At 53.6% G+C, this 27,609-nt stretch overlaps 1 protein-coding gene across 3 annotated transcripts in view; it reads left to right on the forward strand.

Moving 5' to 3' along the window:
- The first annotated feature begins 4,714 nt into the window (after positions 1-4,714).
- CBS (cystathionine beta-synthase) overlaps positions 4,715-27,609 on the forward strand; it is a 30,321-nt gene continuing 7,426 nt past the window's right edge. The window contains exons 1-12 of one of the 3 annotated variants that reach the window (XM_060010261.1): positions 4,715-4,812; positions 8,448-8,655; positions 11,837-11,943; positions 13,896-14,030; positions 15,397-15,476; positions 15,556-15,690; positions 16,231-16,300; positions 17,555-17,646; positions 18,415-18,540; positions 19,181-19,265; positions 19,571-19,676; positions 27,396-27,473. In XM_060010261.1, coding sequence (XP_059866244.1) covers positions 8,456-8,655; positions 11,837-11,943; positions 13,896-14,030; positions 15,397-15,476; positions 15,556-15,690; positions 16,231-16,300; positions 17,555-17,646; positions 18,415-18,540; positions 19,181-19,265; positions 19,571-19,676; positions 27,396-27,473 — 1,214 coding nt within the window. In that variant the 5' untranslated portion in view covers positions 4,715-4,812; positions 8,448-8,455. Of the gene's footprint in view, positions 4,813-7,046; positions 7,151-8,447; positions 8,656-11,836; positions 11,944-13,895; positions 14,031-15,396; positions 15,477-15,555; positions 15,691-16,230; positions 16,301-17,554; positions 17,647-18,414; positions 18,541-19,180; positions 19,266-19,570; positions 19,677-27,395; positions 27,474-27,609 lie in introns of those variants that run through there. The other 2 variants (XM_060010259.1, XM_060010260.1) reach the window with 2 other exon arrangements.

The raw sequence follows: 27,609 nt of genomic DNA on the forward strand, positions 1-27,609 counted from the left end.
AGGTGGGGCCTTTGGGAGGTGATGAGGTCATGAAGGTGGAGCCCTCGTGATGGGGTTAGTGCCCTTATAAGAAGAGACACAAGTGAGCTTGTCCCCTGCTCCTTCCCCCAACGTCTACAAGCCAGGAAGAGAGGCCTCACCAGGCTGATCTTGCGCTTCTAGTCTCCAGAACTATGAGAAATAAATGTTTGTTGTTTAAGCCGAGCCCCTACTCTTGTTAAAGAAAATTATTCTGACACTTGTAAAAAGGGTAAAGAAGACGTTATTTGAGACTGTTGCAATAGGAGAGAGAGATGGGGCTCAACTCCAAGTACAAGGAGGAAGCCGGGGGATTTGCTGCCAAGGAGCGGAGTGAGGGCTCAGTGGATGGAAGACTACTAGGAGACATCAAGGCAAGGAGATTCCTTTTTTTTCTTAATTTATTTTTGGCTGCGTTGGGTCTTCGTTGCTGCACACGGGCTTTCTCTAGTTGTAGCTAGCGGGGGCTACTCTTCGTTGCATGTGCGGGCTTCTCATTGCGGTGGCTTCTCTTTTTGCGGAGCATGGGCTCTAGGCACACGGCTTCAGTAGTTGCAGCACGCAGGCTCAGTAGTTGTGGCACACGGGCTTAGTTGCTTCACAGCATGTGGGATCTTCCAGGACCAGGGATCGAACCTGTGTCCCCTGCACTGGCAGGCGGATTCTTAACCACTGCGCCACCAGGGAAGCCCTAAGGCGGGGAGATTCTTGATAGACAGACCTTGTAGAGTTCTTGCTAAAGGCAGGCCAGGGACTTCTACATCAAAAGAGGGGGGACCTTGATCGAATGTCAAGGGTGATCAGATATGGGGTGGGGCAGTCTCTCTAAACTGACTTAGCAGGATTCCTGCTAAAAGTGGCCTAGGCAGGCCCAAGACAAGGTGTTGGGGGGATGCTAGTGGAGAAGAGGGCTCAGAGGAGCCTGACCAAGGTTTGGTCAAGGAGTCTTAGTTACCCTAAAGGCCTCTTTTTCACTTAATCACCTCTTCAAAGACTTTATGCACAAATATAGTTACATTCTTAGGTGTGTGTTGGGGGGCGGCACTTGACATATGAACTTGGGGAGGTCACAGTTCAGCCCATAACAAGGACACATTGTGCAAGCAGATAGGGTAGGGGGTCCCTGGAGAAAGAGAACCAGGCATGGCCTTCTCAACACAAGAGAAGCCATTTTTGGCCTAAGCCACTTTGTTTTTTTCTGTTTGTTTGTTTTTGCTTTTGTTTTAAAATTGTATTTTATTTATTTATTTTTTGGCTGCATTGGGTCTTCATTGCTGTGCATGGGCTTTCTCTAGTTGTGGCGAGCGGGGGCTACTCTTCATTGCGGTGAGCAGGCTTCTCATTGTGGTGGCTTCTCTTGTTGCTGAGTGCAGGCTCTAGGTGCTCAGGCTTCAGTAGTTGCGGCACACGGGCTCGGTAGTTGCAGCGCGCAGGCTGTAGGGCACACGGACTTCAGTAGTTGTGGCGTACAGGCTCAGTAGTTGTGGCTCGCAGGCTCTAGAGTGCAGGCTCAGTAGTTGTGACGCACAGGCTTAGTTGCTCCATGGCACGTGGAACCTTCCCGGACCAGGAATCGAACCCGTGTCTCCTGCATTAGCAGGCAGATTCTCAACCACTGTGCCACCCAAGAAGTCCCCTAAGCCACTTTGTGATCTAAGCTTGGCCACAGTGCTTGCCCTTAAACTGGTCTCAGTAATTAATGATCTTTGGGGAAGTGAGGGAATGCAGGAACACAGGAAAATCAGTAAGGAAACAATAGTTCAGACGCTGACTTAGCACCACTGCTGTGGTCTCCATCCAGAGTGCATCCCCTGGGTGGAATCAGACCAAACCAAGGACATTCTACAAAATCCCTGGCTTGTACACTTCAAAAATGTCAGTGTCCTGGGGATTCCCTGGCCGTCCAGTAGTTAGGACTCCACGCTTTCACTGTTCAATCCCTGGTCAGGGAACTAAGATCCCACAAGCCACACAGCACAGCCAAAATAAAAAAGGGAGGGAGGAAGGAAGGAAGAAAAAATGTCACTGTCTTAACACAAAGAATAGCTAGAGAGACTGAGCCACTGAATGTGGCATGTGGTCAGGGACTGGCTATGCAGGACACTGTGGGAATGATTGGCCAACTGAGGAAGGTCTGTTGGTTAGATCATAGTTTTGTATCAACGTTAACTTTTTGTTTTTTAAAGTCTTTAATTTTTTCAAAGCAGTTTTAGCTTAACTTCTTGATTTTGACAGTTGAAATATGATTATAGGAAACAATTCTTTGTTTCTGGGAAATACACACTGAAGTAGTTGGGGGTAAAGGGACATTGTATCTCCAACTTACTCTCAACTATTCAGAAAAAACAGATAGATAGATGGTAGATAAATTGATGACAAAGACTTAGATACATACTTTATATGTAAGAATCTAAGAGAGGGAGACACAGAGAGAGAAGTGTAAAGCAAACATAATAAAAATTTAACATTTGGAAAATCTGGATGAAGGGCACCTGGAAATTCTTTATAGTATTTTACTATATACTATACCACTATAGTATGTACTATACTATAGTGTGTGTGTGTATATATATATATATATATATACATATATAGTATATATATATACTATATACTATACCACTTTTCTGACATTCTAAAATTACGTTAAAAATTTTTTTTAAATTTTTATGCTTGCCCTTTAAAACAACACAAGTTCATTGTCTCTCACAGCTCTGGAGGCCAGAAGTCCAAAATCACGGCGCCGCAGGGCCGTGCTCCCTCTGAGGCTCTGGCGGGGGTCATTCCTGCCTCTCCAGCTCCTGTTGCTTGCGTGTTCTTGTCTTGTGCCTGGATGACTCCAGTCTCTGCCTCTGTCTTCACATGGCCATCTCCCCTCTGTGGGTCTGTGTCCAAATTTCCCTCTTGTAAGGACACCAGTCGTACTGGATTTAGAGCTCCCCTCTTTATTCACTATGACCTCATCTTAAGTTGATTATATCCTCAAAGACCCTATTTCCAAGTAAGATCACACTCAAAGATTCAGGGGTTAGTAAAAGTTTAACATCTGGGAATCTTTGAGTATCTGGGAATTCTTATACTATTCCCACCACTTTTGTGGCAGTCTGAAATTATGCCAAGATAACATAATTCGGAGCGTAATTTAAAACTCCCCACTGGAAACCCTCCCAAGCGCCCCAGGTCTTTGAGGCTAAAGTCCAGATCATGGCCTGGACTCCGCCTCCCCTCCCACCTCTGACCGCACCTGCTTCTGCTCTGGCCACAGTGACCTTCCCTGCTTCCCCGGACACCCTGCTTTCTTCCTGCCCCAGGCCTTTGCACTGGCTAACTTCAGCCGGGGACATCCTTCTCCAGGACAAGATGTGGTGCCTAAGCTCTCTGCTCTAGGGTCACCTGTCCACAGAGACTTCTGACCACCTGATCTGGGACTCTGCCGCTCCTGTCTTTCTCCATTCCCCGCTGTATCATTCTTTATTATCAGTGTCATTAGTGGAAGTTTTTTTATGAAGTGAGGTCTGTTGAGCCCCCTCCCCTAGAACAGCAACCCCACAGGCACAGAGGCCATTTGTCTCAGCCTGCTCTGTTTCCCATGCAGCGCTGGGAGCAATGCGGGCACGTGGCCAGCGCACTAAACAGTTGGGTGCTGGGCCAAGTAACTCCATCCTGTGTGTCTGCCCAAGCCTGGCGGCTCCACCTTTCACTTAGTCACTACGGTGCAGGAGAAACTCAAGGGTCAGGGATTCTCCATTCAGCTCGGAACCTCAAGAGGCAGGCAGGCTCTTTAAAAGTCGAGAGCACCCAGTCTGGAATATTGTTATTAGCGGTCGCCTTCCCAGCGACCAGGGCCATCCTGGCCGTCAGCCTTTGGCGCCTTAGGCGCCCGTGAGAGCCTGCCGGCAGCCCGGCTCCCAGCGGCTTTGTGGCTTCTGCCCATGTCCACGTGCGCTCAGCTTCCCTCCCGGGCTGGGCAGACAGAGGGGCTCGGCCGGCGAAGCACTGTGTATGCTGGGCCCTTGGACCGTGAGGGGCAGGAAATAAGTCGGGACAAACCCGCCGTGGTGGATCCGAAGCCCAGGTGCAGAGCGCCTACTGTCTGCGCGCTGGGTCCGCCCGCACCTTTCAGCCCCCTGGGGTCCCGCGACCAGACAGAACCGTGTCCCGTGGTCGCGGGACCGGGCCAGCGTGAGGGGACCTAGCAGTTGGGATGCGTGCTGAGGCTCATCCTCAGGGCCTTCCAAGTCCTTCTTCTCTCCAGACCGCACGTTTTTAACTCATCAATCAATATTTATTTATTACACTCCCGCAGAGCAAGGATTTACCCAAGTAAAACAGAATCGGGACATTGGGTACAGTGTTCGCACACCCCTGGATGCGGGGTTCGGGTTGGGGTCCCGGGGTGGGAGGTAGGGAGAGGGTAGGGGTAGGCGGAGCGTGCTGGGGTCCCGGGAGTGAAGGGAGAAGAGGGGACAGAGGCCACCGGCCCACGGCTGCGTCAAAAGAGAGTAGGTGATGGGGGTGGGGTCTTGACCCAAGGTGCGGCAGTGGGGGAGGGATGGGGGCGTGGCGGGTGGGCGTGGCGAGAGGCGGGTACGAGAGAGGTGGTGGCCGCGCGATCCGCAACTCGGGATTGGCCGGAAGCCGGCCCCCGCCCCTTCCTCTCGGCCAATCGCCTTCCTTCCACTCTGGCCGCCCGGTCCCCGGGGTGCCACCCAGCCCCGGGGTCGCGCTTTCCGGGTCACCGCTCGCCGCTCCCGGACGCGCCCAGCCCGCCGCTTTTTCCCGGTCTCGGTCCAGGTGAGCACTTGCCGGACCGTGACTCGCCCCACCCCTAGGCGGAGGGATCTGGCCGGGGTCTGGGACGGGGTCCCCGCCTCGGCAACCGCTGGGCCGGTGTTGCATCATCTACATCTGCCAGCCGCGGAGCTGGCCACGCGACCCCCGCGTCCAGGACCCTCCCCTTATCGCGAGTCCAGACTGTCTTGAAGCTGGGGGTTCCGCGCCCACGTGGCCCAGGGCCTTCACTCCAACTCCTGCGGCTGCGGAGGGGACGGCAGGGGGCGCGAGCCGGGGGGCGTCGAGCTGAGACTTTCGGAAGATGCGCTCTAATGGTGGCATCATTGATTTTTCGCTGCATTTTGGATGGGAAATGGTTGTCTCGAAAATTGCTCTTTTCTGCCAGTTCTGTGGAGGGGGCGGGGGGGGCGGGGTGTAAAATATTGATGTAGTTGCGTAGGCTGCACGGGAGGTGGCTGCCCGCGGTGGGAGGGAGCGCAGGGCAAACAGGGCCCTGCCTCCAGCACGTACTAAGGGGATGGGGGAGGGTGTCCTGAGACCCCACTTCGAGCCCTAGGCTAGGCGGATGGCTGAGCTGGAGAATGGGGAGGGGTAGTGGGGAAGGAGCGGGAGCGCAAAACTTAGCCTCCCAAGAGTTACCTGGGGGTGTTTATCCCAAACGGTATCCCCAAAGGCCAGGTGACCGGGCGGTCTCCAGATCCTCTGTAGCGTCTCAATTACCCGCCTGAAAAGTCTCCCTTTGAAACGGGAGTTTACTACCTTCCGCACCCTTGGCCCTAACTGGCCCCCTTTGGCCGACTGGTGCGCGCGTGCAGGGCGCTGGGGGGCGCGGGGGGCGTGACCCCAGGAGGGTCTTGGGGTTTGGGGTGCGGCAGGAGCCAGCAGGACCGCGCCAGGGGAGCCCGCCTTCCCAGCACGCACGTGCGTCGGCGCGCAGGGCGCTGTGCCCGCGGGGAGCTGTGCCCGCTGGGAGCTGAGACGGGCTGCACTGGACTGAATCCGCGGGTTCGAACCCGGGTCGCCCAACGAGGGTCCCGCCGAGTGCCTGTGGGTTCCACGGAGGCTCTGTCGGTCTCGATTTGAGTTCCCAGCAGCCCCTTACCTTTCAGGAGGTCGCTACAGGCGAGGCAAGTCGCCACATAGGAGGCGCAGGGCTGCCTGCGTCTGCGTGGCGGGTCTGCGGGGTGTTCTGGCCAGGGGGCTGCCGGCCTGTCGGCCTCTGATGGGGAGAGAGGTGTACGACAGGGGCGCTTCTGCACGACGGAAGAACCACCTACCCGCGGGCGCACCGTGGAGCGAAGGCAGTGTTCCGCTTACCTCGGGGGCTTTTTGAAAGGTGGAAGAAGGACGCGGGACGTCCCTCCGTGGTTTCACGAGGGGAACTGAACGCCTGAAAAAGTACTTGCTGATCCAAAGACTTGAAGGAACCTCTGCTCTAGGCACGTTTGGGGGCAGATCGGCTGGGAGGCTGGTTTCTCCCGGAAAGCCGTGCGCCGCGGGCCTCGTGGATTTGAAACGGATGTGATTGCCAAGAGTGGGGGTCTCCGCTTCCCCGGCGCGCAGGCTCCGGCCTGGGCATCTGGGGCGACCTGCTGGGCGCTGGTCTGCACCTGGCCCTGCGCTGGGAGACAGGGAACCAGCTGGGGCGGCCTCTGCCCTTGCTGATGGTGGCGGTACCCAGATGGGGCCGCTCCCGAGGAGAAATCCAGCGGGTCCACGAGCCTCCACGTGCACCTCCAAGTGAGGGGCCCTTTGCACCTTCAGCCCAGTTCCGCCTGGGCCACCGAAGCTTTTCACAGCAAACTGCCTGCCGAAATGTCCTGGGGAGCAGAGGGGCAAGGCTGGGGGCTGGAGGAGTGGTGAGGGCTGCACTCAGAGGTCACCCCGAGCCACATCCCCTACCTTGAGCTCCTCGCAGGGGCCTTCCAGACCCACAGGGCTACAGAGACTTGGGGTGGGGGGAGCTTTAGGTTTACAGAAAAGTTGAGAAGAGAGCAGAGTTCTCACGTACCTCCCCCCTCACAGTCACGGTTCCCCCTATTATTACCATCTTACGATTTTTACAATGAATGAACATGATGGTTAACTAAAGTCCCTACTTATTCAGATTTCCTTAGTTTCCCCTAATACCCTTTTCTGTTCTGGGATTCCATCCAAGACACCTCATTCCATTTCGTTTTCACTGCTCCTTACGGAGCTGGAGCCGTGGTGAGTGTTCGGTCATCAGCCTGGTGAGTGATGGCTCCGCGCCGCCGTGGACCGGTCCTCTGTTCAGTGTGGGAAATCACAGGGCGGCAGCCGAGCGGCTGAGCTCAGTCCTGGTTTCTGAAGATGAGAGGTGGGCGTTTGCTCATAGTCACCAGAAGGAGCTGGGCAGGGCTGCAGCCTCTTTGAGTGTGCCCATTCCCTTTCCTTTCTTTCTTTTTTTTTTTTTTTGTCATCTATTTTAAGGTTCCATGAGATTTTTAATTGATAAAATACATGTAATATACTGTTTAACTATTCATAAGTGTCTGAATTCAGTAGCAATACACACATTCACGATGTTGTGCACTATTATCTGTACCCCAAACTTTTTCATCATACCTCTGTACCCATTAAACAGTGACTCCCCTCCCCCTGCCCCTGGGAATCTGTTCCACTTCATGTCTCTCTGATTTGCCTATTCTAGGTACCTCACATAGGTAGAGTCATGCAATATTCTTCTGGCTTATTTGACTTCGCAGAATGTTTCATTCCTTCTTTTTTAGGGTAAAAATATATTTATTAACATCTTCATCTTCCTCTTGTTATTTCCATCATATAAATGTAGTCTTTTAAAATATATATATTTATTTATTTGTCTGCTCCGGGTCTTAGTTGCAGCATGCGGGATCTTCACTGTGGAATGCGGGATCTAGTTCCCTGACCAGGTATCGAACCTGCGCCCCCTGCATTGGGAGCGCAGAGTCTTAACCCCTGGACCACCAGGGGAGTCCCTAAATGTAGTCTTTCTCAAACAACTTTATTGAGTTCTCTTTGATATATAGAAGTCATATATATATTTAAGGTGTACAGCGTGATGTTTTGATTTATGTATACATTACAAAAAGACAGCACAATCAAGCTGTCAAGATGAGTAACACTCATCACCTCTACATAGTTGCTGTGTGTGTGTGTCTGTGTGTGTGTGCATGCGCTCACATGTTGAGAAGATTTTAAAACTTCATTGGTTTTTCATGGCCAAATACTCTTCCACTGTGTGGGGAAACCACATTCTGTTTATACATTCATCCGCTGACAGACACTTGGTTTGTTTCCAGGTTTTTGCTATTGTGAATAGTGCCGTTATGAATGCGGTGGGCACATACTGTATGTTTCCATTTTTTTTGGCTATATGCGTAGGGGTGGAATTGCCGGGTCACACGGTAGTTGTATGCTTAACCCTTTGAGAAGCTGTCCAGCTGTTGTCCACAGCAGCTGGTGCCTGCGTAGTTATGCCTTTTCCTGCCGAGCTACTTGAGTGAATGGAGCTCCACGCCCAGTGGGGGCCGGGCGCGCAGGATTCCCAGGACAGGCAACAGAGAAGCAGGCCCTTCTGCAGGTGTTTGGAAACTGCCCGAACTGATGGCATCTCTTCCCCTTGCCTTTGACAGATCCCACCATGCCTTCTGAGACACCCCAAGCAGAAGAGAGGTCTGCAGGGTGCCCCCACCTCTCAGGGGCGCACCTGGGGAAAGGAAGCCTGGAAAAGGAGCCTCCGGGAGACAAGGAGGTCCTGTGGATCCGTCCCGATGCCCCGAGCAGGTGCTCCTGGCAGCTGGGCAGGCCTGCCACCAGCTCTCCACATCGCCACACTGCTCTGTGAGTCCCTTTATGATCATAAGATGGGGGAAGAGTTTGCTACCTGAAGCCAGGTAGCCACAGGGACCTGGGGTGTGAACCACCACCCCACCACCCCCGTCCCTTGCAGTCGCTCTGGATGGATGGTGAGCTGGGGTGGGAGGTATTTTATAGCTGAGTCCCCCAAGGCTCAGAGAGGCCAAGGCTCGTTTGTGCTGTAGCGCAGCACCTAGTTCAGTGCCTCCCAAGAGCAGATGCTCAATAAATAAAGGGATGTGCCCAGGTCCCACGCTCTGAGTGACAGGTAGGGGGGAGGTTTCTGATCCAGATCCGTCCGGTTGCACACTCTTGTAATTAGGATCATGCCTGCCCTTCTCTGCTCACCTCCAGGCTGTGAGATATTTTTCTGTAGTGGGGTCTTTGTGGTTGGACTGAGACTGTTGGATGAATAAACTGCGACTTTGAGCCCTCTCTTGGGTATTCGTGTGTCTGCAATGATCTCATTATGAATAACTGCAGTGGAAAATGCAGTTCATTTAGTCACAGCACCTACTATATGTGTGCCCTGTTCTAGGTGCACAATCAGATCAATCAGTGGGAAAGGAAAAAAAAACAAAAAAGGCAAAAATCCCTGAGCCATCATGAAACTCGAACTGAGTTTACTAACTCTTAGGATTATCTTTATTTCCTTAGTGTTCTCTCCCAGAAATACAACAAAGGAGTCGGAAGAACATGCCTTTTGGATGTTTGGTTCTTATCCTTCACACACTGCTGTACCAACGTTTATGATTATTGATTTTCGATTCAGAACTGGGGAGGGGGAGGGGGAGGGGTGTTCTCCTCACTGGGGCCAATGGACCGAAGTAACATTTACAAACCCAGAAGCTCCCAGCGTTAAACATACCTCGATTCTGGGAGCTCAGGAGGCCAAGTTGGCCGCCGGCCATAGGGCATGAGCCCCTGCTTCCAGAACAAAGCAGGGGGTGAAATGGCTCCGTGAGCTTCTCACTGGGCCTGGGGTGGCTGGGACACCATCCTATCCAGGCTGCAACCTAGCATCACACCTGCACTTCACGTGGTGGCCTGACCCTCCTAAAACGCCCTGGCGGGGTTGCTGTCCCATCCTGAAACTGCTTGTCCCAGTTCAGGTTATGAGGAGCTGGGCCCGGGCCTGAGGTTCTGGGGCTCACCCGCTGTCAGGACGCTGGACCCGGGTCCCTGGACGAGGCAGCCTAGGCGATCCCGGTGGTGAGAGCACAGGGGTGATGAGACGGGTGGCCTGGGGAGACCTCAGAGCCGGTACCTGCATGGGCAGGAGGTGCCAGCCCTGTGGGTATCTGGGGAAGGGGTTCCAGACGGTTCCCAGGTAGGGTGGGCTTAGAACGGGGAACAGAATGGGAGCAGCGCGGGGGGGGCGGCTGCGGAGGGGAAGCAGAGCCAGGCGCCCTGCCAGGCGAGGGGGTTTCAGGTTATTCCAGGGGGCTGTAGGGCTCTGCTCCCAGAAGCCTGCTGGGCTGTCGCAGGGAAAGCAGCTGAGATAAGGTGTTAAATTCCCTCCCCAGGCCCGGCCGATCACCTCAGGCAAGCTTCCCAGGTGACTTTCTGCGCCCCCCCCACCCTCCCCCACCCCCCGGTGCTGAGTCAGGAGCCCTGAGTTCTCCGCAGGGGCGGGCTGGGCCTCCCCGTTCTCAGGCCGCTACAACCTCTGCTGGGGGTGGATGACTCAGCCGCCCTCCAGTCCCTCCCAGGTGTTTACCCCTCCTGCCCTGGCTTTAACTAGTTAATAAGTCAACCCCGAGGTCGCCCCTAGAGCCTGGTATCCCTCCAAGTCTGGGGTCAGGAGCCCTTTGCCCCCGCCCCGGCTCTCCCCTCACCCCAACTTCCGCACCTCTCTTGGCCAAGCCTGCCTCTGGGGGGGCTCGGGGCGTCCGTGCCACCTTGGAGGGTGCAGCTGGGCTCTGGCCAGGCCGTGTTGCTGCCCGTGTGGGCCCCGGGGCGGAAGGCGGCATTCCCGGGGAGCGGGGAGGAATCTACATGGTTAACGGGTCCCTGCAGTGGGGACCGCGGCTCACGCAAGCGTGAGAGCCGTGGGGATGGCACCTGAGAAATCCAGGGTGTAGGAAGCCATTGAGTTTCTTGGAACTCACGTCAGTTTTGCATATTCCGGGATGAATAGTCGGTCCCTGAGGATGAGGATGGAGGCAACATCGTGGGGGCCACTCAGGAAACGCAGGTATCACAGCGTGCACAGCTGAGCAGCAGCTGAGCTGTCCCACACCTTCCTGTCACCTGTCACCGGCTGCTCAGCTGGAAGAACCACTGGGGAGGGGGGGGCAGTCACTCCAATGTGAAGGGGGACAGTTGGTCCATGAGAAGCGAATCCCGTTCTGGGCCTGGAGGCCCACCTGGGAATTCGCCTGACCTTAGCCCCAAGGACAAGAGATGACCCGCCAGAGGCCTTTGTTCTTTGGTCTGAGTATCAGGCTTCCTGCCACCTGTGCCAGACGCTCTGAGTGATGCCAGGTGCCTGGGTGGGCTCTTTGCAGTCACTGTCACTGTCACTGCCCGGTGGCCAGACCGTCTGAGGGGGTCTCTGTCCAGGGGTCCCCACCAGTTTTTTCATCGAAGAAAAGGAAGGGAGGTATCCCAGGAGGCAGGTGCTGAGAGAGGAGATGAATTGAAAACCAAAAACCTAAAAAGATCGGGACTTCCCTGATGGTCCAGTGGCTATGACTCCGCCTTCCAATGCAGGGGGCGCGGGTTTGATCCCATATGCCAAAAAAAAAAAAAACCTAAAAAGGTGGACCAGGACGTGATGTTTTGAAATCAGTGTTTGTTTGTTTTAACTTTTTTATTTGGAAATAACACTCAAATGAAGTTGCAAAAATCATACAGAGAGGTCGTGGGGACGTTCGCCCAGCTGCCCACTGATACCATGTGTTACCACAGTGCGTTTTCAAACCCCGGAAACGTTGGTGCAGCTGTTCACTAAACTGCATTCGTTTTCATAGGTTTTGAGGTGAACTTGCCCGTGCATGTGTGTGTGACCTTTCAGCAAATGTGGATTCGTGTACTTGCCACCCAGTTCCTCATGAAAGGCAATTCTTGGCTTTACTTCTTGATTTATTTAAAAGAATGTGCGGGCCTGCCAAGGCTGGTACCATTTTGTTTTTCTGAGTAATCGTGGACTCCTCTGTTTTAGGGAGAAGTCTCCCAAAATCCTGCCAGACATCCTGAAGAAGATTGGGGATACCCCGATGGTGAGGATTAACAAGATTGGGAGGAACTTCGGCCTGAAGTGTGAGCTCCGTGAGTGCCGGCTTCCTGCGCGCGGCTCGCAGGCCGGGGGCGCGGGTGGGCCCCTCACACCCTGCGGGAGGGGTGTTTGACCACGTCAGGTGAGGTCGGGAAGCACACAGGACAGGGCGGGCTGCTGGAGGGTGAGCGAGCCCTCGCCGGAGTCGGTGTAAGGGGGGCCGTGGCCTGTGAGCTGAGGCCTGGATTGTGGAGGGAAGCGTGTCCGGGCAAATGTTGGGGGCAGAACCCGAGCCGGGAATGCGGTGCTCTAAGCCGGCAACTGCAGGAGCAGAGCGGCGCCGTTCTGTCTCGGACTCTCGTAGGGAGGGGCAGCCATGCTGTGGGTGGGGTGGGCTGACCTGAGAGCCGGGGCGGGTTTTGTGATGAGGGTCCCAGCCATCAGCCGGGCAGGAACTGGCTGCCCCGGTTCTCAGACAGACAGTTCGCGTCTCACTCAGGAGACACAGTGGGGATTTGGGAGCTGCGTCTGGTACACGTGGGGATCACCTGAGAGTCTTATCCAAGTCCTATGGAGAAGGGACTTCTTTGCAGGAGGCTGTTTCCAGGAACACAAGAGGGTGGGGGCCTTTCTTCACCGCCACTGTTCTCCCAGCTCGGAGCCCAGGTAGATGTCAGCCTTGTCCCAGAGGAATTGACAGGTGCAGAGGCCCTGGGGCGGACCAGGCCCGGTGCTGCTGGGGCAGAGAGAGCTGGGGAAGGGAGAGCGTGGGGGTCCTTGGGGGTCAACACCTCCTAGGGGAGGGACCGAGTCCACGTGGTCGATTCACCCCAGAGGCATCACCATCAGAGGCTTCCCGCGCACGCCTCTGGTGAAGAATTCTCTCATAAGCAACAAGCAGTACACACTCCCAGGCGCTGCTGGGGGTGTATCAGAACAACCCAGGAGAGCTATCGTCTGCTCTGTGCTCCTCCATCAGATAACAGAGACCAGTAACTAGTACCCCGTAGGCATGGGCCTGCTGCGTGCGCGTCAACTTGGCAGGAGCCCCTGAAGTAGGTTTTACTGTGTCCATTTTACAGATGGAAAAACCAAGCCCCCGGTTGGTTACTTGGCTTGCCCACGGCTGATCAGCTTGAATCCCTGCGTCTCTGTTGGCTCTCCCAGGGGCTCATTAGAATTTTCTAACAAGTAATTCAAGTGTGTGACCTACAAGAGTCTGGGGTGCAGGGCTCCTCAGCGGTCAGACATTCAAGAGCCCCTCCTTCACTGTCCCGGCAGGGCCCTCTCTGGGTCTTGTGGATTTCAGAAACCAGGACAAAGCAGGAGGAGCTTGTTTTGTGGGTGCTGCAGGCCGGCCTGGTCCTTCAGTCACATTTGGTGCCACTCTCCCCCTTGTACAAACACTGCGTGTTTTTGAGAGGTGGGAGGGAGCCCTCCCCCAAGGGAAGAAGAGCAGAAGCAGAGGCTTAGGCACGGGAGAGGACGTCGTATCTGCTAGGTGGGGAAGATGGCGGGAGGCGGGTATGGAAGGTGTGTGGGTCCTGGTCTGGGGGTGTGACGAGCGAGCTGTGGCTTCAGGACATCAGGTCCTCTGTCATGATCCGCTGGGTACGTTGGGGCTGGCTGTCCTGATTTAAGCCTGGGCTCCAGTCGGCCGCCCCCTGCACGCCCAGCAAGTCTCTTCGGGACTGTGCTGCGTCACGGGGGTGGCTCTGCTCCATCCATCCAGCTGGATCCTCCTTAGGCTGCTCTGTCTCATGCACTTGGAGTTGCCACGTGGTCCATGGGGGGTGGGACGGGCAGGTGGCAGAAGCTCCCGTGGGCAAGCACCCTCACCCACGTCAGGTGTGGGAGGTGGCAGTGGAAAGGCGATGATTTTCAGGACCACCGAAGCTTGTCCCTGCATCCTGGGCGTATCGGGTGCTGGGGAGGGGACGGCACGGCAGGCATCCCTTAGCGGTCGGGGTCCTCTTCCTCTCTCATGATGCGTCTCTGGCTCCAGTGGCCAAGTGTGAGTTCTTCAACGCGGGCGGGAGCGTGAAGGACCGCATCAGCCTGCGAATGATTGAGGATGCTGAGCGCGAGGGGACCCTGAAGCCTGGGGACACCATCATCGAGCCGACGTCGGGGAACACAGGTGGGCGCTGCCACGGGCCAGAGCTCCCGGCCCGGGTGACCCGGGGCTGCACGCGCTGGCCTGTCCGGCGGGCCCTTCCCTTCCCTCCACGCACTTCGCTCGGCTCCTGATGCCTGTGTGCAGGTGTGTGGCTGCGCCCAGCTTTCTCTGATATCTTGCCGTCCCAGCTGCATTGGTGATGTTGGAGTCTGTTATGTGGGCAACTTACACCTTGTAGTAAAAATCTGTCCGAGTTTCCTTTGGCCGCGGTAATAAATGCCACAGCCTAGGCGGCTTAATCAACAGACATTTATTATCTCGCAGTCTGGAGGCTGGACAGCTGACATCAGGTGTCAGCAGGGCGGGTTCCTCCTGAGGCCTCTCTCCTGGGCATCTTCTCCCCGTGTCCTCACGTGCGTCCCTCTGTGTGTGTCTGTGTCCTGATCTCTTCTTATGAGGACACCAGACATACAGGGTTAGGGCCCACCCATATGACCTCGTTTAACCTTAATCTCGTCTTCAAAGGCCCATCTCCAGTTAGAGTCACGTTCTGAGGGGGTTGCAGGGTAGGACTTCAACAGATGAATTTTGGAGGGACACAGTTGAGTCCATAACACTCCACCCTCTGGCCCCCAGAATTCATGTCCTTCTCGAATGCAAGGTACATTCACCCCCATCCCAACAACCCCCCAAAGCCTGAACCCGTTCCAGCACCGACGTTAAGTCTCATGTAAGGATCACCTAAGTCAGAGGCGGATGAGACCTGAGGCTCGATTCCTCCTGAAGCAAAATTCCCCTCCGGCTGCGAACCTTCAAACCGGACAATTTATGTGTTTCCAAAGCACAGTGGCAGGCCAGGCACAGGACAGACATTTCCATCCAAACCCAGAAAGGGGTCGTGGGTCCCAAGCAGGTCCGAAGCCGAGCGGGGCAAACTCCAGGAGATCTTGAGGCTCCAGAACCCTCCTCTCTGGCTCCGTGTTCTGTCTTCAGACTAACTGGGGCGGCCCCTCCCCTCAGCCCTGGGCAGCAGCCCTGACCCCTTTGGAACCAGGGAGGAGGCGTCCGGCCCGGGCCTGTGCCCCGGCCCCGCGGTGGGGCTGGGGACGGGAACACGCGGGCTCCACAACGTCTGCTGCTATCGTCACCTCCCAGGCGCCCAGTAAGAGCTGGAGGAATTGGGGTTCGTGGTGGGCAGCCTGCTCTTTTCTCTGGGCGCACTTGCCTTTTTATCTCTGCCTCCGCATTCTCCTCTTATCCCCTCATTTGAGGGCAGAAGGGGATGACGTAGGGCATTTCTGCAGCGCCCTCTCCCCTGGGCCTTTGGGGCTGGAAGCGGGGTCTCGGGGGCACTGTGGCCCCCTCTCACTGCATGTGCTGTCCCCAGGGATCGGGCTGGCCCTGGCTGCCGCGGTGAAGGGCTACCATTGCATCATTGTGATGCCAGAGAAGATGAGTACTGAGAAGGTAGGCGGGCATCTCCCCGGCCCCTGCCCCTGCGCTGTAGGCCCAGTGGGGAGGTGAAGGCCACCACGTACCTCTGCAGGTGGACGTCCTGCGTGCCCTGGGGGCCGAGATCGTGAGGACACCCACCAACGCCAGATTCGACTCTCCTGAGTCACATGTGGGCGTGGCCTGGAGGCTGAGGAACGAGATCCCCAATTCTCACATCCTGGACCAGGTGAGGGCCGGGCCCTGGAGGCAACTGTGTGCCCAGAGGCTTGGGACCAAGTGGGGCCTTCCCTGGGGGATGTCTCCCGGGGGCTTGGGGGTGGTGTCACATCTGCAGCAGGAGCAGAGGCTGCAGAGGGACCGACGCACTGGGACGCGGCCACTGGCCTCTCCCAGCCCAGCGTGTGGCCGGCAGGGTCGGCCAAGCCTTTGGCTCTGCTGTCTGTGTGCCGGCTTCGAGGGCTCAGCTCAGTGCGCTGGAACGCCCTTTGCAGAGGACCCGGGAAGCTCTCTACAGGCATAAAATACATGCAGACCTTTTGACTGGAAGCTCTTCTTTGTCACTCACTCCACGTCTGGGTTAATTCAGAAATCGCATCTTGTGGAGAGCTGGTTTTCGTGCTTGGTGTCTGTTGAGGTGCCCGGGCCATGCCCCGAGCTGCCGGCATCCTCTCTGGCTTTGCACTGAGCTGTTTGCCTGGTGCCCTGGGGCTGCTGCCGGCTCTGTGCCTCGACTTCAGCACGACTCCTTTGCTCTCTTTCCTTGCAGTACCGCAATGCCAGCAACCCTCTCGCTCACTATGACATCACGGCCGAGGAGATCCTGCAGCAGTGTGACGGTGTATACTTCTAACCCTGCTGTCCATCTTGACTGGGAGTGTACAAGTCACTTACCCGCTCCTTCGTAAACTCCTTTTAATCCTTCAAAACCCAGCTCCAATGTCCCTCTCCGTGAAGTGCTTTCTAGAACATTTCTCTAGAGCGGTTTCCTCCCTCTTGGACTTTGCCCGTGCCTCTCCTATAGCGCCAAACATACCATGTGGTTGTATCTGTTTACCTAGCAGTCTTTCCTCCAGACCTGTAGGAGCTCCTGAGTGCAGGGCACAAGGGTGTCCCAGGCTGGTTCTGGGCTCACAGCTGGGGCTTCACGTTGCTGAACGGCACTTGGCCTCAAGTCCCAGCCTGGGCACTGAATTCAACATTGGGGTTTTCTCATCTGCAGAACTGGGGTGGTGACATCTGCAGTTAGCTTACTCTGTACAGACATGAGGCTGCTTGGAACCTCTCCGCACCATTGGTGCCAAGGCCGAGGGGGTTGCGATGTTTTCTGACGGGCCGTTTCCGTAAGAGGTCTTCGGGAAGAGTTGCCAGGGGCTTGGCACCCCTGGCTTCCTGTTTGGAGCCTAGCGTTGGCTTAAGTGCCCTCGTTCCGTGCCCAGGAGCCAGGCAGCAAGGTCCAGGCATTTGCTCACCCAGGTCTTATGTGCGAGAATCCTCTCATTCGGTAAAAACAGCCTTTCTGCCTCCGCACGGGTGCCCGCGCTGACCTGTCTGCAGGTGCCTGAGCTGGCCGCCGGGCACTGAGAGAGCCCAGACGACGTCTGAGCCAAGCTGAGCGGTTTATTCTGGTCCCTTTGATAATTCAGTTCACTTATCCACGTCGTCTGAACCAAACAGCTTAAGGAAGCGTGAAGAGCCTCCCTGGCTCAGCCCTCAGCCAGCTGGGGCCCACCCCCTGCAGGAAGTCACCTCGTTCACGATTCATGACAAACAGGGATTTCAGGGACTGGCTGCGTTTAGCCTTAAACGGGGCTCCCTGGGGCTCTGTTCCTGTGACTGTGTCTCAAAGATGAAGGACTGTGATGAGAGGCTTTAAATTTGAGAATAGGTTTGCTTTTGCCCTTTCTGATAACTTGCCTTCATTGTGGTTGAGGACCTTCTTGCTTCTTATTAAGAGTGGAGGGCTGAGCAGAAACTAACACACCATTGTAAAGCAATTATACTCCAGTAAAGATGCTTAAAAAAAAAAAAGAGTGGGGGTCGGCCGCTCCTGCCTGAGGATGTTCTCCCTGACATGCCTTCTCCCCTGTCAGGGAGGCTGGACATGCTGGTGGCGTCGGCGGGCACGGGGGGCACCATCACGGGCATCGCCAGGAAGCTGAAGGAGAAGTGCCCTGGATGCAAGGTGAGCGGCTGCGAGGGCGCCACCCTGCCCCGCCCAGGAGATGTGGGCCTGGACGTGTGCGCGTTTCCCACCTGCGGCCTGAACTGCAGCTGGAGGCTTAACTGTCGGGCTCCTTGGCCTTGGGCCCACAGAGTGGCCTCTGCTTTAGAGCCGGAAGTTCCCATTTCTGACACTTCTGCGTAGATGGCCTTGCATCTTATATGGGGGGGGGGGTGTACCTGTGCCTGCCCCGGGCATAAAGGACCCAGCAACCTGGACGCCCAGATGAGCTGGGGGTGGGAGAGTCCATTTGGGTGGCCTTCAAGGGTCATTCCAGAAGCCGAGAGCTCTCAGGTTCAGGTCCTACCGCTGCCCCACTGGGGCTCTGAGAGTAGGGGAGGGGCACCTGAGCCTGGGGAGGGGCTCAGAGAGACCCCCACTGGAGGTGCCGAGCGCACCCTTCCTCTCTGCCCATTTCTCCGCCATCCAGGAGAGGTCAGTCCTAGCAGCCCCCTCGCCCCAGGCTCCCGCTGTCCCGGGGCGTCTCCTGGGGCTGTCCTCGGGCACCCCGCGCAGGAGAAGCTTTCCAGGACGCCGCCTCCCCCAGCCTCGTGCTGCCCCTCGAGTGCCCTGAGCTGAACATTCATTTACCTTGCGATCTCCCAGCGCCCGGGCCTGGGTTTGTGGGTTTCGAGCCTCGTGCCCGAGGTCCGGGAACAGGGTCCGCGCCCGGATGACAGCCGGGTGCGTCCAGGTGAGACTTGAGCCCTAAGGCTGCCCACTCTGCAGATCATCGGGGTGGACCCCGAAGGCTCCATCCTCGCAGAGCCCGAGGAGCTGAACCAGACGGAGCAGACGGCCTACGAGGTGGAAGGGATCGGCTACGACTTCATCCCCACCGTGCTGGACCGGACGGTAGGCGGGGCGGCAGTGACAAGCCCCGCCCTCAGGCCACAGCCTTGCCTAGCTGGGCACGGTGGGGGGTGGGGGCGGGCCTGGCTGAGCGGGAACAGAGACGCGAGCTCCGCGCTGCACGGGGCAGTAGTCTCGGGGGTCATGACGTGGTGACTCGCGGTACTTTACCTGAGGAGCATGTACCACGGCCCTGTTGGGCAGACACAGAGGCCATTGGGGGGTGTCAGGTGGCACAGACCACCCCGGCAGGGGGAGGGAGCCGGGTGGCTGGAGCGGGTAAGCAGGCCGACGTGGGAGAGCTAAGGACCCCAGAGAAGGCTCCTTTTAAGGACCCTAAAGGATGCTTCGGTCAGAGACCTAGACTAGAAGTGTGGCCCTCAGCGGGGCTGCTGGGCGGTTTTACTGGCCACGTGCACAGAGTGCTGGACCCGGGGGGAGGGGGTGGGGCGCGACCTAGGTCTGCAGATGCGAGTCCTGGATCCCAGACAAGGGGCTGGGCTGCATCCCTGGAGGGTCACGACCTCCTGGACCGAGGTCCTCTGTGAGGTTGCAACCTGGGCGGTGGTGCCCACGCCCACCACACCCCCGCTGCCCAGCGCCCGGCGCTGCCCGGCCTGACCGCCTGCCCTCGGCCCCCCAGGTGGTGGACACGTGGTTCAAGAGCAACGACGAGGATGCCTTCGCCTTCGCGCGCATGCTGATCGCGCAGGAGGGGCTGCTGTGCGGTGAGTGGGGCGCCGGGCGCTCGGCCTCTGCCAGCTGCTGGGCCAGCGCCGGAAGGACACCCTCGCTCTGGGGCTGCCCGGCCCACCTGCACCCCATCTGCTGCAGGGCTTGGAGGTTCTGTGCGAGGAGGGTTTGGTCGTGACAGTCGGTGGTAACGAGGAGAATGTGGGTGGACAGTGAGAATCGGGGGTCCTCCCAGCACCCCGAGCCCGGTCCCTCCACCGAGGACCCCTCCAGAGCGTGCTGGGGCGTGCGCACGCGCATCGCACGCCCCCGCCGGGTCTGACCCCGACCCTCCCGGCAGGCGGCAGCGCCGGCAGCGCCATGTCGGTGGCCGTGAAGGCCGCGCAGGAGCTCAGGGAGGAGCAGCGCTGCGTGGTGATCCTGCCGGACTCTGTGCGGAACTACATGTAAGGAGCAGTCCCTCCGGCCCCGCAGCTGCCCGCACTCCGGCCCCCAGGCGCCTGTGCCGGCTCTGCTGCCCGCCAGGCCTCCCCGAGACGCGGCAGCAGGAGGGAGGCGGCATGGGGGTCTGTGAGGCCGCGGGGGACGCGGAGGAGGACGCAGCCGCCCTAAGAGCGCCTCCGCAACCCCCGCTGCAGGGAGCAGCGGCTCTGCTGCTTCGCTCACGCTGCAGCCCCTACCTGGCGAGACCCAGGCTGGGCTCGGCAGCCCCGGGGACGGGCTGTGCGATGCCTGCCTGCTGGCCTCCGAGGCCCCTTCGAGTCCGATGGTGCTGAGTATCTGCACACCTGCCCAGGTGGCAGCTTGCAGCCTCCTGCTTCCAGTTCCCGTCCTCTGGGCCGATGGCGCCCGTCTGGGGCCACCGGCTGAAAGAGCCAGGGTTGCTGTGCGGGAACAAGGGCACGGGGGGCTAGAGACCTCCCCCACGGACCCGTGGGCTTCCTCCCTGGCCCAGGAGTGGCAGGTTACATACCTCGGGTGAGCTCCGCTGCCCCTGGTGGGCGCCCGTTCCAGCAGGGGGTGAGGCACGTCTGGGTGTCCACTGCCAGGTTGCCCTGAGCATGGCCGTCCGCTCGCACCGCACGGTGCGTGAGAACGGCCGTCTCCCCGTGTGCTGGGCCGGCCTGCTGTGCGTGCGCACTCCTGCCTGTGTGTGTGAGAGAGAAATGGCGAGAGTGTGACTGAATGATCATGTCTCGGGCACACACGTCTAGGCTGGGGGGCTGGGGGTCCTCCCTGCTCCCCACTTTCTTGATCCTCGTCTGCCTTTTTTTTTTTTTTAACATCTTTATTGGAGTATACTTGCTTCACAATGGTGTGTCACTTTCTGCTGTATCACAAAGTGAATCAGTTATACATATACATATGTTCCCATATCTCTTCCCTCTTGCATCTCCCTCCCACCCTCCCTATCCCACCCCTCTAGGTGGTCACAGAGCACCGAGCTGATCTCGCTGTGCTATGCGGCTGCTTCCCACTAGCTATCTATTTTACATTTGGTAGTGTATATATGTCCATGCCACTCTCTCACTTCGTCCCAGCTTACCCTTCCCCCTCCCCGTATCCTCAAGTGCATTCTCTACGTCTGCATCTTTATTCCTGTCCTGCACCTAGGTCTTCAGAAACTTTTTTTTTTTTTTTTAGATTCCATATATATGTGTTAGCATACGGTATTTGTTTCTCTCTTTCTGACTTACTTCACTCTGTATGACAGACTCTAAGTCCTTCCACCTCACTAAAACTAACTCAATTTCGTTTCTTTTTATGGCTGAGTAATATTCCATTGTATATATGTGCCACATCTTCTTTATCCATTCATCTGTCAGTGGACACTTACCATGTCCTGGTTATTGTAAATAGTGATGCAGTGAACATTGTGGTACATGACTCTTTGAGTTATGGTTTTCTCAGGGTATATGCCCGGTATTTGGATTGCTGGGTCATATGGTAGTTCTATTTTTAGTTTTTTAAGGAACCTCCATACTGTTCTCCATAGTGGCTGTATCAATTTACATTCCCACCAACAGTGCAAGAGGGTTCTCTTTTCTCCACACCCTCTCCAGCATTTATTGTTTGTAGATTTTTTGATGATGGCCATTCTGACCAGTGTGAGGTGATATTTAATTGTAGTTCTGATTTGCATTTCTCTAATGGTTAGTGACGTTGAGCCTCCTTTCATGTGTTTGTTGGCAATCTGTATATGTTTGGAGAAATGTCTGTTTAGGTCTTCTGCCCATTTTTGGTTTGGGTTGTTTGTTTCTTTGATGTTGAGCTGCATGAGCTGCTTGTGTATTTTGGAGATTAATCCTTTGTCAGTTGCTTAGTTTGCAAACATTTTCTCCCATTCTGAGGGTTGTCTTTTTGTCTTCTTTATGGTTTCCTTTGCTGTGCAAAAGCTTTTAAGTTTCATTAGGTCCCATTTGTTTATTTTTGTTTTTATTTCCATTTGTCTAGGAGGCGGGTCAAAAAGGATCTTGCTGTGACTTATATCATTGAGTGTTCTGCCTATGTTTTCCTCTAAGAGTTTTATAGTGTCTTGCCTTACATTTAGGCTTTAATCCATTTTGACTTTATTTTTGTATATGGTGTTAGGGAGTGTTCTAATTTCATTCTTTCACATATAGTTGTCCAGTTTTCCCGGCACAACTTACTGAAGAGGCTGTCTTTTCTCCATTGTATATTCTTGCCTCCTTTATCAAGGATAAGGTGACCGTGTGTGCGTGGGTTTATCTCTGGGCTTTCTGTCCTGTTCCATTGATCTGTATTTCTGTTTTTGTGCCAGTACCATACTGTCTTGATTACTGTAGCTTTGTAGTATAGTCTGAAATCAGGAAGCCTGATTCCTCCAGCTCCGTTTTTCTTTCTCAAGATTGCTTTGGCTATTCGGGGTCTTTTGAGTTTCCATACAAATTGTGAAATATTTTGTTCTAGTTCTGTGAAAAATGCCATTGGTAGTTTGATAGGGATTTCACTGAATCTGTAGATTGCTTTGGGTAGTAAAGTCATTTTCACAGTGTTCATTCTTTCAATCCAAGAATATGGTATATCTCCCCATCTGTTTTATCTTTAATTTCTTTCATCAGTGGCTTATAGTTTTCTGCATACAGGTCTTTTGTCTCCTTAGGTAGGTTTATTCCTAGGTATTTTATTCTTTTTGTTGCAATGGTAAACGGGAGTGTTTCCTTAGTTTCTCTTTCAGATTTTTCATCATTAGTGTGTAGGAATGCAAGAGATTTCTGTGCATTAATTTTGTATCCTGCTACTTTACCAGATTCATTGATTAGCGCTAGTAGTTTTCTGGTAGCATCTTTAGGATACCCTATGTATAGTATCATGTCATCTGTAAACAGTGACAGTTTTACTTCCTCTTTTCTGATTTGGATTCCTTTTCTTTCTATTTCGTCTCTGATTGCTGTGGCTAAAACTTCCAAAACTATGTTGAATAATAGTAGTGAGAGTGGGACAACCTTGTCTTCTTCCTGATCTTAGTGGAAATGGTTTCAGTTTTTCACCATTGAGAATGATGTTGGTGGTGGGTTTGTCATATATGGCCTTTATTATGTTGAGGTAAGTTCCCTCTGTGCCTACTTTCTGGAGAGTTTTTATCATATGTGGGTGTTGAATTTTGTCAAAAGCTTTTTCTGCATCTATTGAGATTTTCATATGGTTTTTATCCTTCAATTTGTTAATATGGTATATCACATGGTTTGATTTGCATATATTGAAGAATCCTTGCATCCCTGGGATAAACCCCACTTAATCATGGTGTATGATCCTTTTACTGTGCTGTTGGATTCTGTTTGCTAGTATTTTGTTGAGGATTTTTGCGTCTATGTTCATCAGTGATATTGGCCTGTAGTTTCCTTTCTTTGTGACATCTTTGTCTGGTTTTGGTATCAGGGTGATGGTGGCCTCGTAGAATGAGTTTGGGAGTGTTCTTCCCTCTGCTATATTTTGGAAGAGTTTGAGAAGGATAGATGTTAGCTCTTTTCTAAGTGTTTGATAGAATTTGCCTGTGAAGCCATCTGGTCCTGGGCTTTTGTTTGTTGGAAGGTTTTTAATCACAGTTTCAATTTCAGTGCTTGTGATTGGTCTGTTTATATTTTCTATTTCTTCCTGGTTCAGTCTTGGAAGGTTGTGCTTTTCTAAGAATTTGTCCATTTCTTCCAGGTTGTCCATTTTATTGGCATATAGTTGCTTATAGTAATCTCTTATGATCCTTTGTATTTCTGCAATGTCAGTTGTTACTTCTCCTTTTTCGTTTCTAAGTCTGTTGATTTGAGTCTTCTCCCTTTTTTTTTCTTTATGTGTCTGGCTAATGGTTTAACAATTTTGTTTGTCTTCTCAAAGAACCAGCTTTTAGTTTTATTGATCTTTGCTTCTTTCATTTCCTTCTTTTTCATTTATTTCTGATCTGATCTTTATGATTTCTTTCCTTCTGCTAACTTAGGGGGTTTTTTGTTCTTCCTTCTCTAATTGCTTTAGGTGTAAGGTTAGGTTGTTTATTTGAGATTTTTCTTGTTTCTTGAGGTAGGATTGTATTGCTATAAACTTCCCTCTTAGAACTGCTTTTGCTGCATCCCATAGGTTTTGTGTCATCGTGTTTTCATTGTCATTTGTTTCTAGGTATTTTTTGATTTCCTCTTCGATTTCTTCAGTGATCTCTTGGTTATTTAGTAGTATATTGTTTAGCCTCCATGTGTTTGTATTTTTTGCAGATTTTTTCCTGTAATTGGTATCTAGTCTCATAGCGTTGTGGTCAGAAAAGATACTCGATACAATTTCAATTTTCTTAAATTTACCACGGCTTGATTTGTGGCCCAAGATATGATCTATCCTGGAGAATGTTCCATGAACACTTGAGAAGAAAGACTATTCTGTTGTTTTTGGATGGAATGACCTATAAATATCAATTAAGCCCATTTTGTTTAATGTATCATTTAAAGCTTGTGTTTCCTTACTTATTTTCACTTTGGAAGATCTGTCCATTGGTGAAAGTAGGGTGTTAAGTCCCCTACTATGATTGTGTTACTGTCGATTTCCCGTTTTATGGCTGTTAGCATTTGCCTTATGTATTGAGGTGCTCCTCTGTTGGGTGCATAAATATTTACAATTGTTATATCTTCTTCTTGGATTGATCCCTTGATCATTATGTAGTGTACTTCTTGGTCTCTTGTAATAGTCTTTAGTTTAAAGTCTATTTTGTCTGATATGAGAATTGCTACTCCAGCTTTCTTTTGATTTCCATTTGCATGGAATATCTTTTTCCATCCCCTCACTTTCAGTCTGTATGTGTCCCTGGGTCTGAAGTGGGTCTCTTGTAGACAGCCTATATATGGGTCTTGTTTTTGTATCCATTCAGCCAGTCTGTGTCTTTTGGTTGGAGCATTTAATCCATTTACATTTAAGGTAGTTATTGATATGTATGTTCCTATTACCATTTTCTTATTTGTTTTGGGTTTGTTATTGTAGGTCTTTTCCTTCTCTTGTGTTTTCTGCCTAAAGAAGCCCCTTTAGCATTTGTTGTAAAGCTGGTTTGGTGGCGCTGAATTCTCTTAGCTTTTGCTTGTCTGTAAAGGTTTTAATGTCTCTGTCGAATCTGAATGAGATCCTTGCTGGGTAGAGTAATCTTGGTTGTAGGTTTTTTTCCCTTTCATCACTTTAAATATGTCCTGCCACTCTCTTCTGGCTTGCAGAGTTTCTGCTGAAAGATCAGCTGTTAACCTTATGGGGATTCCCTTGTATGTTATTTGTTACTTTTCCCTTGTTGCTTTCAATATTTTTTCTTTGTATTTAATTTTTGATAGTTTGATTCATATGTGTCTTGGCATGTTTCTCCTTGGATTTATCCTGTATGGGACTCTCTGCACTTCCTGGACTTGATTGACTATTTCCTTCCCCATATTAAGGAAGTTTTTAACTATAATCTCTTGAAATGTTTTCTCAGTCCCTTTCTTTTTCTCTTCTTCTTCTGGGATCCGTATAATTCGAATGTTGGCGTGTTTAATGTTTTCTCAGAAGTCTCTGAGGCTGTCCTCCATTCTTTTCATTATTATTTTTTTTATTTTTTTATTTTTTTGTGGTACATGGGCCTCTCACCGCCACAGCCCCTCCTGTTGTGGAGCAGAGGCTCTGGACGCACAGGCCCAGCGGCCATGGCCCACGGGCCCAGCCACTCCGCGGCATGTGGGCTCCTCCCGGACCGGGGCACGAACCCATGTCCCCTGCATCGGCAGGCGGACTCTCAACCACTGCGCCACCAGGGAAGCCCCATTCTTTTTTCTTTATTCTGCTCTGCAGTAGTTATTTCCACTATTTTATCTTCCAGGTCACTTATCCATTCTTCTGCTTCAGTTATTCTGTTATTCAGTTATTGATTACTTCTAGAGAATTTTTAATTTCATTTATTGTGTTGTTTATCATTGTTTGCTCTTTAGTTCTTCTAGGTCCTTATTAATCATTTCTTGTATTTTCTCCATTCTATTTCCAAGATTTTGGATCATCTCTACTATCATTATTCTGAATTCTTCTTCAGGTAGACCGCCTAGTTCCTCTTCGTTTGTTTGGTCTGGTGGGTTTTTACCTTGTTCCTTCATCTGCTGCGTATTTCTCTGTCTTCTCATTTTACTTAATTTACTGTGTTTGGGGTCTCCTTTTCACAAGCTGCAGGTTTGTAGTTCCCGTTGTTTTTGGTGTCTGCCCCAGTAGGTAAGGTGGGTTCAGTGGGTTGTGTAGGCTTCCTGGTGGAGGGGACTGGTGCCTGTGTTCTGGTGGATGAGGCTGGATCTTGTCTTCTGGTGGGCAGGACTGCCTCTGGTGGTGTGTTTCGGGGTGTCTGTTAACTTATGATTTTAGGCAGCCTCTCTGCTAATGGGTGCAGTTGTGTTCCTGTGTTGCTGGTTGTTTGGTGTGGGGCGTCCAGCCCTGGAGCTTGCTGGCCGTTGGGTGGAGCTGGGTCTTAGTGTTGAGCTGGAGATCTCTGGGAGAGCTCTTGCCGATTGATATTACGAGGGGCCGGGAGGTCTCTGATGGACCACTGTTCCGAACTTGGTTCTCCCACCTCAGAGGCTCAGGCCTGACACCCGGCCAGAGCACCAGACCCTGTCAGCCACGTGGCTGGTGAGGGTCAACAACTCTGCTTTGCCCTCTGGGCTTCAGTTTCCTCACCCCTGGACTGAAGTCACTCTGGGCTTTCAGTGGTCTTCCCTCCAAGCCTGCCCCTGTAGCTCCAGGCCTAAGCAGCTGTTTGTCAGGTGCTTTCTCATCTGCCTTTTTAAGGCAGGTCTCTGGCAGACCCCAAGGCCTGGTCTGGTGTCCTCTGAGCCCAGGTGGGATGGGGTCCCCCATGCCCCTCTGCCAGAGCAGACATGAGGACAGCCAGGGAAGAGGCCACCCAGGAGCCCCGAGGGGACATGATGGCGCAGGATCCGGGACAGAACTGTTACCCACCTGGGTTCTCGGACTCTTTAATCAATAGAAATTAATAAGAGGCCAGACGAGAAATTCAGGCAAGGCTTTACTGGGACTCATTCTGTAGCAGGCGGGAGTGGAAACAAGTAACAGCTTCCCTTGCTCTCTCGCTGAGGAGGGGGTGAGCTGGTCCCTTAAGTGGGGTGAGGGAAGGGGTGGGTCCAGGGGTCAGGAGGGGTGGCTTAGGTGGTCTGCCCACCCCTTTGTGGTACTGTGTACATGGGGCATTTGCAGGACCCTGCTTTTGCTCCCAGCAACTCAGAAGTGGCAGTTGGTTTTTGGTTTTCTTCTATCTTGTTTTGTCCTTAATTTGCCCCAGCTGTGCTGTGCATGCAGTTATTTTTAGTCCCTCATAGTCTCTTTGTATCTGTTGCTTGAGAAGACGTTTGTCCAGGTGCAAGCACTGCAGAAAAGGGTCCCAGGTCCCAGGTCCCAGCGTACCACAGAACCTTCTGCTGTGCTCTGAGCTCATTCAGCCCTGGTTGACCAGATGCCCCCATAGACCACAGTTCCCTGGGGGGTCTTTCTGGAATCCGGCTCTCAGGCCTCTTCGTGGAGCCTCCGGCCAGCCCCTCTGGGGTCTCTGCTGGACCGTGGGGCCTGGGGAGGGATGCTGGGCTTTCCCTCTCTGAGAACCTCCACCCTCAGTGTGGGCAGAGGTGGTGGTGAGCCCCTGGTGACTCGTGGTGCCGCAGGTCCAAGTTCCTGAGCGACAAGTGGATGCTGCAGAAGGGCTTCATGAAGGAGGAGGACCTCCTGGTGAAGAAGCCATGGTAAGGACGCCTCTGAGCAGAGCTGTCTCCCCACCCGCACGCGTGTGGCTCGGGACTTGCGTTCCTGGTACCCAGGGCACGTGTGCTGTCCTGCACCTGGCTGGGCGCCCCTGCGGTCTCCCTGTCCTGGACTCAG

The sequence above is a fragment of the Delphinus delphis genome, chromosome 4 (genome assembly GCF_949987515.2).
Source record: "Delphinus delphis chromosome 4, mDelDel1.2, whole genome shotgun sequence".
In the NCBI taxonomy this organism is placed as follows: Eukaryota; Metazoa; Chordata; class Mammalia; order Artiodactyla; family Delphinidae; genus Delphinus; species Delphinus delphis.